This window comes from Rhincodon typus, chromosome 14, assembly GCF_021869965.1.
Source record: "Rhincodon typus isolate 14 chromosome 14, sRhiTyp1.1, whole genome shotgun sequence".
NCBI classification, from domain to species: Eukaryota; Metazoa; Chordata; class Chondrichthyes; order Orectolobiformes; family Rhincodontidae; genus Rhincodon; species Rhincodon typus.
In genome coordinates this window covers 66907908-66924078 of record NC_063345.1, presented here as the reverse complement: position 1 = coordinate 66924078, position 16171 = coordinate 66907908, and the positions used below count along the sequence as shown (strand labels likewise).

The following is a 16171-nucleotide window of genomic DNA, read 5'->3' as shown; positions in this document are numbered from 1 at the left end:
TGTATATGGAGTACGGAGCTGTAATGTAGGAATGCCTGACAGACTGTTGGAATTGCAACTGTAAGAATATCTGAGGCGTGCATGCAATAGGACTTTTGGAGCATTCCTGAGGGTTGTGGAGTGGGACTTTGGGAAAAGCATGAAGAGGGATTGCATGTAGTCACAAGTGGGTGTGGCTTTGGGCTGTAGGAGTTAGGGACATTAGTGGAGTAAAACTGTTGGTATTCTTATAGTGGACTTTGGTGCCTACTGCTGCCAGCAAGTTGTAATGGGCAGTTATGCCTACCTATTGCAACCAGGTAATGATGCCTCAGGTAGATATGCTGCCATCTATCTTTCTTGCTGTTATTAGCCTGAGCTGCTAATACCATGTGGGAAGGTTACCCAAACAACATCTTGGGCAGAAGATGGGTCCAATCTTGATGAACAGTAAGCAGTTTTTGTCCATATTACTTCTAGAAAGTTATGCTAATCTGAGATTGTCTCAAGAGGCAATCAGACTCAATTTAAGAGAAAGTATACTTTACTGTATTAGCTATTTGTTGTTAACATTAAGAACAATCATTGAACACACTCTGGTGCAAACATGGTGACTTGGAGGACACATTGAGCAAACCTTGCAGAGATACACTCGAGACACTGGTTACCTCCCAGGATCAATCCTTCATAATCTGATGGACAGAGATTATCAGGTGATGCCAGTTAATCCTCACGGTATTAACTATTTTACACCCAAGCTGTAACTGAAAGAGTTAGGGAATGGACCTATAGGAATAGCCAGGAGCTGTCCGCAGCAGGGGAATGGAAGAATTGATTAGAGCTGTAGCACAGGAATATATGAGGACCAAAGGGGACGGAGTTGGAGGCAGAAGTAGCTGAGGAGTTCAGGAGAGGCAGGTAGAATGAAACTGCGGTGAGGTGGAGGGAAAGAAACAATGTATGTATAATATGAAAGGAACAAACTTCCCATGCAATCCTAACAGAAAAACCTGATGGACAAGATTTTACTTTTTAAAACTTTAATTGTAATCATGAAACCAAAATCAACATAGATCAAACATAGATAATGAGCAAAGTAAAAGCAAAATACTGCAGATGCTGAAAATCTGAAACAAACACAGAGAATGCAGGAGAAACTCAATAGGTCTGGCAGCGTCTGTGTGGAGAGAGAAACAGCGTTAACGTTTTGAGTCCAGTTAGGATTCTTCTTCAGAAGCTTCTCGTGCATTTTCTGTGTCTGTTACAGGCAAAGTGTATTCAGTGGAAATGAAAAACTGCACTTTAAATAACCATATAGGGTATTAATCTCAGCCAACAAATCCCATGAAACTGTCCTGACCAGGTAGGTTTTCAGTCTCTCGATTCTCTCAAGACTCAGTTATTGAGTTGCATTTGACAGCAGCTTTACTACAAATACACACCTTTCTGGATACTGCACAGCTCTGCTACCAGAATCAGTCATTTTGGGATTTTTTTTCTTTTCTAGCTGCCTATAGCTTCTCTCCTTCACCATATCCCACATAGAGCACTACTTTACTCTGTGTGCTCATCTCCTTCGACTGACAGTCTGAAGTATTTAAGAACTCGTTCTTTTTTGAATCCCATTGCCCTCTGCTGAGATCTAACCTCTCAACTCTGTTCATTCTATCCCAATTATCTCCCGTCTCTCTAGCAATTTGAACCATGTTTATTTCTCAGATATGATGTCACAGCCAGAGATCCAGGATAACATCTCCACTTCTCAGGAAACAAATGCTTAGTTTCACTTTGGCTTGGAAGGTCTCAAATATCGTAACTTGAAACTCAGATCAGGCTGCCAACAAACTGAGAATGTCATCACAGTGGATTGAGAGTCTGACTGGTTGTCTGTGATGGGGAGACGGGTGCTGTGCATGCACTTAACTGAATCAATGTGGAATAAGACGATAGTAGCACCTGAGTGTGGTGTGGTGTAAGACTGTAGCATGACCTGAGTGTAATGTGGAATAAGACTGTAGCAGCTCTTGAGTGTAATGTGGAGTAAGATTGTAGTAGGACCTGACTGTGGTGTGGAATAAGATTGTAACAGGGAGAGAAAAGCGGAGAAAGACTGCAGATGAACCAAAATGTGGTTTAGAGTAAGACCATTGTAGACCTGAGTGTGGTTTGGAATGAGAATGTCAGTATAGTTGAAGTAGTGTGGACATTTGAAGTTGATGAGTGTGTCTTCTGGATTCACTGAGGCTTTGTTAATTTGAAGTCTAAGTGCGTCTGTTAGACACACTAGAATGGGGAGGGGGTGTAGAGGGATATCAAATGGAATTTCCACCCTTTTTTTCTCCCTGGGGCCAAATCAGAGTGGTTTCCACACATTACAAAATGGTTCATGTAATGACCTCCTATGTGACTATGATAAAGGTAAATGACCTGTCCTTTTCCTTCCTAACCTGTTTGCAACCTTTGATTAACCAAAGCTTTCACCTGCAACACCTCTCCTCTTCTTTTAATCCAAGATGGTGGCAGAGTAAGACGTTTCAGACAGAGCTCGTCCACTCCATCCATTTCCTTTTCTTTCTTTCTCTCCTTTTTCTTCTCTGTTGCGTTTCTTTCTCCCTTCTTCTCTCTTCTCCTGGGCTCAGACTCAGCGCGGACTCAGCGAGGCAGCTTCCCGGCCAGGCGTGGCAGACTTTCAGCCTGGCGTGGACTCAGGTCATGCTACAGTCTCTCGGCCCAGCGTGGTGGTTTTATGGCAGCCTCTCAGCCTGGCATGGCCTCAGCATGGACGTCAGGTCTCGAGGTGATTCCTCAAAGTGCGGTCCCACCGTGGCTAAGCACTTAAGAAAGACTGTATTGTCTGAACTTTCAGCTTTATTTCTTTGTTTTCTACTTAAAACTAAGCAGGTGTCACTGTATTGTAATGAGTGCAATGTTTAACTTTTAACCTTGTTCTTTCTTTCTACCTTGTTCTTAAGATTCTGTACCTGGGTACTTGTACTAAGATGGCGTCTTGTGTGGCGACATTAAACACTTTTCACTGTACTCCTGTACTTTTCGACTTGCATACACATGACAATAAAATTAAAATCAAAATCTCCACTGTGCTTTAGCAGAGACAGACTGCAATCTGTTCTTAGCTCTCTCTCCAGCTACTATGCCTTCGAAAGGTTCACAAACTATGACACTACTCACTGTTCCACATGACCAACCTGCATATCTGATATCCAGTACAGATTGGAAGAGATTTTCTCAAAATAAATGTTTGAAGAACCATGTCGTTTGACAAGGTTTTGTACGGTAGACTGCTGAACAAGGTTAGATAACATGGAATACAGGGAGAACTAGCTATTTGGATGCAAAAATTAGCTTAAAGGTATGAGACAGAGTATGGTGGTGGACTGTTGCTTTTTGGACTGGAGGCCTGTGACCAGCAGTGTACCGCAGGGATTGACACTGGGTCCACTGCCTTTTCATCATTTATATAAATGATTTGGATGTGAACATAGCAGGTATGCTTAGTAAATTTGCAGATGACACCAAAATTGGTAGTGTACTGGACAGCAAAAGAGATTACCTCACAGTACCAAGATCTTGATCAGATGGGCCGAAGGACCGAAAGAGTGGCAGATGGAGTTTAATCTAAATAAACATGAGGTACTACATTTTAGTAGGGCAAATCAGGGCAAGACTTATACACTTAATGGAAAGGAGCTGGGGAGTGTTGTCGAACAGAGACCTTGGACTGCAGGTTTATACTTCCTTGAAACTGGAGTCAAAGGTAGACTGGGTAGTGAAGAAGTGTTTGGTACACTTGCCTTTAATGGTCAGTGTAATGAGTATAGGAGTCCAGAGGTGATGTTGCAGCTGTATATGACATTGGTTAGGCCACTTTTGGAATACTACGTTCAATTCTGGTCTCCTTGCTATGGGAAAGATGTTGTTAAACTTGAAAGGGTTCAGAAAAGATTTACAAGAATATTAAATAAAAACCAAAAGAACTGCAGATGCTGTAAATCAGGATCAAAAACAAAGTTGCTGGAAAAGCTCAGCAGGTCTGCCGGCTCTGGTCTGTGAAGGAGAAAACAGAGTTAACGTTTCGGGTCTGGTGACCCTTCCTCAGAACTGAGGAAGAATACAAGAACATTGTCAGGGTTGGAGGGTTTGAAAGACTGAATAGGCTCGGGCTATTTTCCCTGGAGCATTGGAGACAGAAGGTGGTGCGAGTATGGAATCAACTGCCAGAGGAAGTGGAGGAGGCTGGTACAATTACAACATTTAAAAGGCATCTGGGTGGGTACATGAAAAGGAAGGGTTTAAAAGGGATATGGGCCAAATGCTGGCAAATGGGACTAGATTAATTTAAGATATCTGGTCAGTATGGACGAGTTGAACTGAAGATCCTGTTTCTGATTTATACAGCTCTATGATTTTATCACTCTAAGTCAGTCTTCCCACTACATCTTCCTCCATGGGAACTGACTGGGACCAAACCTGCCACTTTATAAACATGTTGTTAGTGGTCCCAGGATGAGCTTACAGCCACACTATCACTATGTCACTCATCCACTTGTTTCCATCTCTGTAACATCATGTAAAACTTCCCTCTGCCTTAACTCTGCGGCTGAAACCTTCATTCGTGGTCGGGATCTCTAGGCCTGACTATTCCATTGCACGTGTGGCTGGTCTGCCACATTCTACCCTTGATAAACTTCAGGCCATCTAAAGCTTTCCTGTCCATGTCCTAACATATAGCAAGTCCTTTTCACCTATCATGCTTCTACTCTCTGGCTGACATTGACTCCAGGTAAAACAATGACCAGCAGGACGGACTTGGCAAAGATGGCAGCCAATTGAGTGTATCAGCCCTTCAATTGACTGAATGTTGTGCGCCACTTGAAGGAAGTACTGAGGAGGGGAAGAGCAGATGATGTACTCAGGGTGAGGGACTCTGTTTATCAAGTTGGTCAAATCCAAAAGGACATACACAGCTGCTAGACTGGGCCTGCAGCAGGTGGTGAAGGAACCAATAAGACAGAAAAACATACTTGATCTCATCCTCATCAGTCTGCTGGCTGCAGATGCAACTGTCCATGACAGTATCGGTAAGAGTGACCACCACACGTCCTTATGAAGGCAAGTCCAGCCTTCACATTGAAATACTCTCCATTACGTTATGTGACACTATCACTGGGCTAAACAGGTATCATATCAGATAGAACAGCTAGCAGAATCAGCAGCAGTTCAATTGTTCTCCAATGCAATCTACAACCTCCGAAATAGGTCCTCCGAAATAGGTCCTGCTTCCTCAACTGAGGATTCCCCAACACCATAGTTGACAGGGCCCTCAGTCAGGTCTGACCCATCTCCCACACTTCAGCTCTCATCCCCTCTCTTCTCTCCCACAATAGCGATAAGGTCGTCCTTGTCCTCACCTACCATCCCATGAACATTCACATCTTAGAGGATCATTAGCTGCTGTTTCCACCACCTCCAGTGCAATGCCACCACCAGACACATATTCCCCTCCTCTCCCCTCCCTTTCTCAGCCTTCCGCAGGGACCGTTCACTCTTGGACACCCTGGTCCACTCTTCCTGCACTCCCAACAACCCCCACAGCCCCATAGCACCTTTCCCTACAACCATAGAACCTCCCTCCTCAATATCTAAAGGCCCAAACACACCATCTAGGTGAAGCAGTGTTTTACCTGAGTTCACACAATCTACTCGACAGCATTCTCTGCTCACAACGTGGTCCCCACTACATTGTAGGCTGGGTGACTGCTTCGCAGAACATCTAAGTTATGTCCTTAAAAAAGACCCTGAACTTCCTGTCACTTCCTGTCAGTTGCCTGCCACTTCAACACACCACCATGTTCCCTGACCAACATCTCTGTCTCAGGCTTGCTGCAGTGCCCCAGCGAAGCTCAGCACAACCTGGAAGAATAGCACCTCATTTTCTACTTGGGAAGTCTACGGTCTTCTGGATTCAATATTGAGTTCAACTACTTTAGGCCTTGAGCTTCTCCCATGTCCTTACCGCATCCCCTGGTCTTGTCATCACATTGTCTGCTACTACACACAACTCATTGTTAGCCACTAACAGTCCCCATTAATAGCTATTAATTCTCCTAGTCTAATCCTTATCCATTCCTTTGTCTGTACAATTATTATTTTCTCTCTTTGGGCTCTATCCCCCACCTATCATTTACTCCTTACCCTACCTCCCCCACCCTATCTTCTGCATAAAAACTAACATTCTCTTAGCTACCATCTGTTCTAAAGAAGGGTCACTGGACTTGAATTGCTAACTCTGATTTCTTTCCATAGATGCTGCCAGATCTGCTGAGCTTTTCCAGCAATTTCTGTTTTCATTTCTGATTTCCAGCATCTGCAGCTCTTTCGGTTTTTATAATCTGCAACCTCATGGGCCATCCTATCCGCCATTCAACCATGACCGTCAATCTGGAAATTCAACCCTGGTTCAATGGAGAGTGCAGGAGGGCATGCCAGGAGCAGCATCAAGTACAGATGAATCATGTATCACAGTATTAATTTTTCACCTGGCTGAATTTGGAATGATGTGACAGTAAAGGAGTACAGTAAATTGGGTTGAACAATTAACAGATGAAATTAGGAACAGTTGGCAAAACCAGTGCATGGCGTTCAACGTGAAAATGTTTTGAGATTTAAGGACAACAATATTCTTTACATGGTGCGAAGCAGAGAACTAGGTTCAGGTACACAATTCACTGAAGGTTAGGGTTAGGGCTGCCCCATGACCATACAGCAAAAATGGCTGATGACAGCCCCAACAAACTTTGCAGTACATGTTTAATAGAAATTATAAAGTGAGAGAAATGCTTTTTTAATGTGTTCTCAGCACAGAGTACAATAGCAATCTGTTCCTCAGTAAGATTGAATCTGGAACATTCTTTGCTACCCTAAAGATAAGAACATTTCATACCAATTAGTTATTTAAGTCTTTTTCTATTCAATCAGTTATAATACTACAAATAGGTTTTAATTAAGATTCTTAAGGTAATCATAGATATAGATTTCAAGGTGTTATAGAAGGATATATATAGTTTTTACAGACACACTAATCACTAAAATATTAGAAAGAAAGGTTTAAAACTAATTGTAAGGGGCCTTCCTTATCTGTTCTAGTTGAGACAGAAAAAGTTACAAGCAGCCATGGAAAGTTCAGTTTCCCACATAGCAAAAGGGGCCATTCAGATTAAAGCAACAAGATTACTAATTGAATGATGGACTAGAAACCCAATCATAGCTGACCCAGATCTAATTAACTAATAGTATACATGGGAAGAGAGTGTGTGCCACCATGTTAATGTTTCAAGAAAAATATATAAAAGACATTTTACTTGAAATTGAAATTAGAGTGTCAGTTTCTTCTGATCTGAGCTGCAGATCAAGATGGTAATTGAACCCTCACATCGAGGCGGACTATGTCAATAAAATTGCCACATGCCTCAAACTCTGTTGTCTCCTGAAAGATTATCATCTCTGTAAGATTCTCTCCTACAGTCAGTGGACAGGTACAAAAAAAAGACTAATCAAATTTTTGTCTTTATGTCAACAGGATTTTAAGTTTACTTCAATCATGCAGAGCTCTGATCAGACCTGAGCTGGATAAACTGCCAACAGTTCTATGTCCTATACCTCAGGAGTGGGTTGGTGGGATTCAGTGGAAAGATACCATGGCAGAAAAAGAGATTGAGCTCTGAGGATAATATAACATAGACCTGTGTTTCCTTGAATTAAAAGAAAACTAACAGGTGATCTAGTTGACCTTGAATGGTTATGACACAGGAACAGGCCATCCAGCCTGTTGAGTCTGTGATGGCCCTCTGCAAGAACAATATACTCAGTACCATTCCCAATACAGCCTTGCTAGTTTATTTCTCAAATTTTTCACATTCATTCACAGGATATTGGCATCGCTAGCTCAGTCAGCCTTTATTGCCCAAATTTGCCTGGAGGACAGTTTAATGCCAAATTGCCGTGTGTGTGGAGTCTCATCTGGGCCAGATCAGGAAAGGACAGTAGTGAGCTGGATGCGTTTTCTCCAACAATCAACAGTAGTTGCACAGTTACCATTAAGCTACCTTTAAAGTTCATTTTGCATTCAAAATTCACCATCTGCCATCATGGGATTTGAACCCAAGTCCCCAAAGATTAACTTGGGGTTTTGGATTACTTATCCTTTGTTATTACCACAATATCCCCATCTCCCCATCTAAATAAAGGATGAATCAAGGATTTGAAAGGCTGGATAAAAGGAAATTACTGTTCTGGTGAGACAGTCGAAAGAGAGGTGCATCAACATAAAATTAGTCTTTGTCCAACAGGGTTGAGGTCAAGAAGCACTTGCTTAAACAAGGGGAAGTGGAATTGTAGAACTCCGGCCACTCCCCTCATACCATAACATTATTCAAGCTGGGGGTCAACTGAAACTATCAAAATTGAAATTAGGTTTTGTTTAGTAAGAGTTTGAAGGGTTACAGAACCAACAGGAATAGATAAAAATAAACGCAGATCAGCCATGATCTAATTAAATGGGGAAACAGATCCGTGGGATAAATTGTCCATTATAATGTAATGTTTTAACAGATTAAAATCATAAAGGCACTGATCAAAATTTGATATCAGGAAAACACTGGGTGATGGGATCCCTGCCTGTTGTAAATTTTTGACACAGTCATTCTTGATCTTCGCCAGTTCCTCCTTTTCATTAAATATTGTGCAATGATTTCTCACTGATTTGATATCATTATCAATTTTAGATCGAACAAAGTAGAATTTCTTCCCAAGCCGTCTAATTTCTTTGGCAAGTTCTGCATCATTTTCTCTGAACCGGCAGTGTGAGATAATGATGAAGAAATTGTACGTCTCAAAGTTCATTTCCCTCAGATATTTATCTGCTGGGAATCTTGTTGTTCCAATTCCCGGCAGATCCCAGAAACGGACATTTGACATTTTGAGATCTTTGTACCCAATTGGCTCCATTGTTGTTTCAATGTTACCAGTTTCAGCAGCTCCCTCATCATCGCTCCGAAGGCCCCTCATGGCATTGATGAAGGTTGATTTCCCTGAGCCTGATTCTCCTGTCACTGCAATGTTCAGCTCTGTAGAATCTAGATCATTTATCTTCTTCTGCAATAGTGTAGCCTTCGCTACCCGCAAAGTTTCATTGTCAGACTTTTGTTTGTTGAGCTCTTCCTGAGTGTAGCAGAAAGTCTTTGAAGACTGAGCCATCTGATCACTGAGAACAAAAACATTATACATGATGTTTTGCATCAAACTATTTGAAAGAATTTGTAGTCACGCAGCACAATAGACTGGATTTGAAGGTATTAGTGAATAAATGGCATTTGTCATTCATTACTATAGGTTTTTGCATTGGACATTACATTTTCAGAAATGCAAAACAGCATTAAATCCGCGATTAGGAGTCTGTGACCTGTATGACCAGGGCAAGCAATTGTGAGCTGAGTTTTCACAATGGAGGTGGAGGTCAAGGGTTAGGTCTGATCATGGGTCACGAACCTGCTTCCTTTGGGAAATTGATTAAAGCCACAACTTACATAATGGTGAGCCTTCAACTGATATGGAGATGGGTGTCAAACTGCTATTCACCTACTTTTGAGGTGGCTGTCAGTCTGCTACCACAACCATGTATTTGATTAAATAGTTCAATACAAACACCAGTCTGCTCTCTTCACTTCCTAAACAGCAACCTTTACTGGTGAAAAACAGCCCTTAAATACATGCCCAATGAACCAGCTAGTCTCTATTATTTCTTAAGCATGTACTGCTTCAATGTAGAAGGTTTACATCATTTCCAACATTATCAGTGATCTCACAGACTAATTCAAGGGAGAGGAACCAGACGGTAGGAAGGGTGAGCACTGTTGGAGTGGAGGGAGATGAGCAGTGTTGAAGTTGGTGACAGAAATGAGCTTTGTTGGAATGGGAGCAGTGTCAAGATGGGAGGCTGTGCTGTGTCAAGGGTTGACAGGTCCACTGAAGAACTCTATCAATGAACTGAAGTTAGACCCGAATCCGGAGGGCACCTTCTGTTTTTGATGGAAAGGGGGTTGTGCCTTTGTTTCCCTTACACTCTTCCACTGAGCCACCACCCTCCCATCTTCCCTCCTGTCCCCAGATCTGGTCACCACTGGACACTGGAGCTGGCACGGGAGCATCCAGAAAGCTCCAGCCTGGAAAACTAAGTGGATGGTTTACAACACAGTCAGAAGCTTGAACTCCCTTCCATCGCGAACTGAAAGATCTGGACCAATGGGACACTGAACCGTGGAATGATTCCTGTGCTACACACACACACACACACAGATAGACAGAGGCTCCAAGGTGTGGGAGATAGAGCCCCTGAGGGGCTGGGCAGGCAGCAATAATTACAGGATGTGTGCAGTAACAATAAACAGTAAAAATAAATGGGATTTGGCTCTCCATCCCTCTGTATGTCCACTTTCTGTTTTCAGACAGAGATTTATTGAATTGTATTGACCACCTCTCACTGAAACATTTGTGGTCTATCCATAGAAAAGTTGGAGGATATGAAAGGGCCTGTGTGAAAGACACCACAGCCAGTCTGGGGCTCCCAAGTGACAGCCTGAATCTGTAGTAATTGCCTGCTCAGACATAGTGCAGGTCACTGACATGGTCCAGAGACACCACTGTTCCACGCTCATACCTGAAACATTTTGTACAATTAGAGTGAGACCAGATTGAAAAGTTCCAATCGGATATTGGGAATCCTCAGATTTGTCCTCTCTCCTTTATGGTCAGCTTGCCTGTGCCACAACTAACTTTTTGAGGGACTTTGATGGATGAATCTGGAGTCGACAGTGTGACTGAACACAGCCAATATGCTGTTGGGTGTGAGGATGAAGGGAGGTTAATGAGCTGCAGAATTGCCAGTACACTCTCATCACAAGTGATGCCACTGAGCAATGGGCATGTGTTACAATGACAGGCTGTGCTGGAGCAAGAGGAACTGAAGAGTCGCATTAATAAGTGTTTCTTAACCAACCTGGAGCTGGCTCCTCCCATCCTCCTTGACTGTCTTTCACTGCTTTCCCCGTCTGACTGCCCAGCGATTCCTGAGAGCCCTGCTCAGAAAGGGGAGGAGAGGCCAGAGTCTCATTTGGTTGTGTTTGGTTGTGTCCTGTTAAAGGAAAGTAGAGAGTGCGAGTGGCAGCACTTTATTTACCATCCAATAAAGTACAGGTCTGGTGTGAGCAATAACAGCAGAGAAATGGCTAAGAGAGAGAGAGGGAGATACCTTCATTGCTTTACAATACACAGCTTGAAAGACTAATAATTAATGGCCAGAAGGCCAGGGAGTGGGACAGTGTCCCCAGATGCAGTCAGTGCCGAGTGGCCGGAGACACCCGGGAAGCCGCAGATCATTTTGAAAGAGATAACAAGGTGTACAGCTGGATGAACCCCTCCCTCCGGACAAACTTCAGGGGATCTCTCTCCCACTGCAACTCTCTCGTAATCTCTTCGGCCCTGAAACTGCTCGACTATGTCCTGAAGCAAACCAGGTACTACAGCCACATCACCTTTCTTAGGACCTGCCTACGGAACCAGATCATCCCCAATGGACTACAATCCACATTCAAGCCTTCCCAATTTGGCCCCAACCGTGACAATATATACACTCATGGCATTGAGATCCTTCAGAAGCGTTTCTCCCTGTGACTCCTGAAACACACACTTGCAGCAATGCGCCAGCATCTCCAGGCACTACAATCAAGCCTACCCCAGCTCAGAGCCTCCCTCTCCCAGAGCTGCAAAGGACCTCTCCTGTTTTTCATTCTTCGTAGGATCCACAACCTGAACTCACAATTCTACTCAGCTTTATTGGACACTAAAAACCGTAAGTACAGTAAACTTACTGGTGCCTACCACGCAAAACGGGCTTCCTCCACCTCCCAAATCCCCAGCTGTACCCAGGACCTTCTCCACAATGTGCCCAGCGCCACTGGCCATGAGGCCACTGTCGGAGAACCCACAGATGACGTCACATCCGCCACCGCCGAGTTCCCCACTTCCGGGACAGCGAACGCCATCGCTGCCGATGCCACCGCCTCCATTTCCGAGATCAACACCACTGAAACTGAAGTCGCGCCTACCGTCACCGCTACTGCCGCTGCCTACCCCGCTCCCCCCACCGCCGACGCCGCTCCGCCCATCACCAACGCGGACGCAACTCCGCCCACCGCCGGCGCAACTCTGCCCACCGCCGGCGCCGACACAACTCCGCCCACCGCAGACGCCGACGCCGCTCCACCCACAGCCGACGCCGACGTCGCTCCGCCCACAGCCTCCACGGCCAGCAGCTCCAGAGGGGACAATAGCACCCAGCCCCGCCGAGTCTTCACCATCCCCCCAGACCTACCCCTTACTGAAGACGAACGGTCAGTCCTCAGTAAAGGGCTCACCTTTGTCCCCCTCCACCCACAGATCAACGAATACCGCTCACGCTTGGACATAGAGCAGTTTTTCCGCCGCCTCCACCTCCACGCTTACTTCTTCAACCGTGAGCCTAACCCTCCCTCTACTGACCCCTTCTCCCGCCTCCAACACACCCCCTCCTCGTGGACACCACCCCAAGGCCTCCTACCCTCCCTCGACCTCTTCATCTCCAACTGCCGTCAAGACATCAATCGCCTCAACCTCTCCACCCCCTCACCCACTCCAACTTCTCCCCCGCAGAACGTGCAGCCCTCCGCTCCCTCCGCTCCATTCCCAACCTCACCATAAAACCTGCGGACAAGGGAGGTGCAGTTGTAGTATGGCGCACTGACCTCCACATCGCCGAGGCCAGACGCCAACTCTCCGACACCTCCTCCTACCGCCCCCTTGATTATGACCCCACCCCTGAGCACCAAACCATCATCTCCCAAACCATCCACAACCTCATCACCTCAGGTGACCTCCCACCCACGGCCTCCAACCTCATCGTTCCCCAACCCCGCACTGCCATCTTCTAGCTCCTTCCCAAAATCCACAAACCTGAATGCCCTGGTCGACCCATTGTCTCCGCCTGCTCCTGCCCCACCGAACTGATCTCCAACTATCTGGACTCCATTTTCTCCCCCTTGGTCCAGGAACTCCCTACCTATGTCTGTGACACCACCCACACCCTCCACCTCCTCCAGAACTTCCAATTCCCCGGTCCCCAACACCTCATCTTTACCATGGATGTCCAGTCCCTCCACACCTGCATTCCCCATACAGATGGCCTAAAGGCCCTCCGCTTCTTCCTGTCCCGCAGGCCCGACCAGTCCCCCTCCACTGACACCCTCATCCGCTTAACCGAACTCGTCCTCACCCTCAACAACTTCTCTTTCAATTCCTCCCACCTCCTACAGACAAAGGGGGTGGCCATGGGTACCCGCATGGGCCCAAGCTACGCCTGCCTCTTTGTAGGTTACGTGGAACAATCCCTCTTCCGTACCTACACTGGCCCTAAACCCCACCTCTTCCTCTGTTACATTGATGACTGTATCGGCGCCGCCTCGTGCTCCCACGAGGAGCTCGAACAGTTCATCCACTTCACCAACACCTTCCACCCCAACCTTAAGTTTACCTGGACCATCTCTAATACCTCTCTCCCCTTCCTGGACCTCTCTGTCTCCATCTCGGGCAACCACCCATAAACCGATATTCATTTCAAGCCCACCGACTCCCACAGCTACCGAGAATACTCCTCCTCCCACCCACCTTCCTGCAAAAATGCCATCCCCTATTCCCAATTCCTTCGCCTCCGCCGCATCTGCTCCCAGGATGAGGCATTCCACTCCCGTACATCTCAGTTGTCCTCGTTTTTCAAGGACCTTAACTTCCCCCCCTCAGTGGTCGAGAACGCCATCATTTCCCGCAACTCATCCCTCACACCCCATCCACGCAATAACAACCAAAAAAGAATCTCCCTCATCCTCACGTACCACCCCACCAACCTCCGGATCCAACGCACCATCCTCCGACACTTCCGCCATCTGCAATCCGACCCCACCACCAAAGACATCTTTCCCTCCCCACCCTTATCTGCTTTCCGGAGGGACCACTCTCTCCGTGACTCCCTTGTCCGCTCCACACTCCCCTCCAGCCCCACCACACCCGGCACTTTTCCCTGCAACCGCAGGAAGTGCTACACCTGTCCCCATACCTCCTCCCTCATCCCCATCCCAGGCCCCAAGAAGACTTTCCACATCAAACAGATGTTCACCTGCACATCTGCCAATGTGGTATACTGCATCCGCTGTACCCGGTGTGGCCTCCTCTACATCGGGGAAACCAAGTGGAGGCTCGGGGACCGCTTTGCAGAACACCTACGCTCGGTTCGCAATAAACAACTGCACCTCCCAGTCGCGAACCATTTCAACTCCCCCTCCCATTCCTCAGACGACATGTCCATCCTGGGCCTCCTGCAGTGCCACAACGATGCCACCCGAAGGTTGCAGGAACAGCAACTCATATTCCGCTTGGGAACCCTGCAGCCCAATGGTATCAATGTGGATTTCACAAGCTTCAAAATCTCCCCTCCCCCTACCGCATCCCAAAACCAGTCCAGCTCGTCCCCGCCTCCCTAACCTGTTCTTCCTCCCACCTATCCCCTCCTCCCACCTCAAGCCGCACCCCCATCTCCTACCTACTAACCTCATTCCTCCCCCTTGACCTGTCCGTCCTCCCTGGACTGACCTATCCCCTCCCTAACTCCCCACCTACACTCACCTTTACTGGCTCCATCCCTGCCTCTTCGACCTGTTTGTTTCCTCTCCACCTATCCTCTCCTCTATCCATCTTCTATCCGCCTCCCACTCTCTCCCTATTTATTTCAGAACCCCCTTCCCCTCCCCCTTTTCTAATGAAGGGTCTGGGCCCGAAACGTCAGCCTCTCTGCTCCTATGATGCTGCTTGACCTGCTGTGTTCATCCAGCCCTGCACCTTGTTGTCTCGGATTCTCCAGCATCTGCAGTTCCTACTATCTCAGGCCAAGCAGCATCATAGGAGCAGGAAAGCTGAAGTTTCAGGCCTAGACCCTTCTTCAGAATTCTTTTTTACCCCTGCTTAACTATTGCTAGTTGTTTGCAGAATTTCCATTGAGGGTGGTCATCTCGCTCGCACTGTCAATACTCACCGACCCCAAACAATGCCGCCAAGACCCACCTTGTGTTACTAATCATTTCCGCAATGACACTTCCGTATTTCAGGTTTCACACAAAACGAAAACTTCGGCACTCCTTACCCTTCAAAGTTAGTGCTTTGATTTCGTTCAGAACTTGAAGAGATCTAAACAATATGGGGAAATCACTTGTTGGTCTTTAAAGTTGAGCTGTAATTTAGTTTAAACCTATTGAATGTGATTCTTCCTCATCATTTCACTAACTCCCCCCAGTTTGTTATTGGATTCTTGGTACTTGCCTGTGCTGCTTCCTTGAACGGAGGAGAATCTGTCGGTGAAATTCTCTCCCAGTGTCAGTACTGCCGCTTGACCATCTCTCACATGTTGAGAGTAAACAGCCTGACAGTGATAACACAGTGTGGAGCTGAAGGAACACAGCAAGCCAGGCAGCATCATCTACAGTTCTTACTATCTGAGTGTGGAACAGCTCCCATATAATCAATGAGACAGATTCCTGGATGTTCCTCCAATGAGAATCACAGTAGGTAATCACGTGTTTATGGGAAGATTTTGCTTTTGAAAATACCAATACGAGAAGAGATTTCAGAAATGGTTGAAAGCATTGCGGATGAGTGAAAGTCTGAAATGTAGAGCCACGCCCTGTCACAGGGTGAGACTGCAGGCACATTGCAGAGTTTTAAACATTCTTCACTTTTCGAGAAAAGATTTGGATTTCTTTTGCACAAAGTCAGCTGCAGCTCAGCCAGGAGCACACTTGCCTAAGTCACCAGATTTCTCAGTCTAAAGTCCCACTTCAAGACGTAAGCACAATAATTAAAGCTGACACTCCTGTTCATAGAACATAGAACATAACAGCGCAGTACAGGCCCTTCGGCCCTTGATGTTGCGCCGACCTGTGAAACCAGTCTGAAGCCCATCTAACCTAAACTATTCCATTATCATCCATATGTTTATCCAATGACCATTTAAATGCCCTTAAAGTTGGCGAGTCTACTA

At 46.0% G+C, this 16171-nt stretch overlaps 1 protein-coding gene across 5 annotated transcripts; it reads right to left on the bottom strand.

The window, feature by feature from the left end:
• Positions 1–6509: 6509 nt before the first annotated feature.
• LOC109914175 (T-cell-specific guanine nucleotide triphosphate-binding protein 2-like) lies at positions 6510–15689 on the bottom strand. Of its 5 annotated transcripts, none has more exons than XM_048605500.1 (3): positions 15170–15688; positions 11051–11185; positions 6510–9259 (listed from the first exon to the last, which is right to left on the bottom strand). In XM_048605500.1, the coding sequence occupies exons 2-3, from the start codon at positions 11068–11070 to the stop codon at positions 8545–8547; spliced, it is 735 nt and encodes a 244-aa protein (XP_048461457.1). In that variant the 5' UTR covers positions 11071–11185; positions 15170–15688; the 3' UTR covers positions 6510–8544. The 5 variants fall into 5 exon arrangements, with proteins under 5 accessions (XP_048461457.1, XP_048461455.1, XP_048461456.1 ...); XM_048605498.1 differs by having other exon boundaries at positions 15199–15687; XM_048605499.1 differs by having other exon boundaries at positions 15278–15687.
• Between the last annotated feature and the right edge of the window lie 482 nt (positions 15690–16171).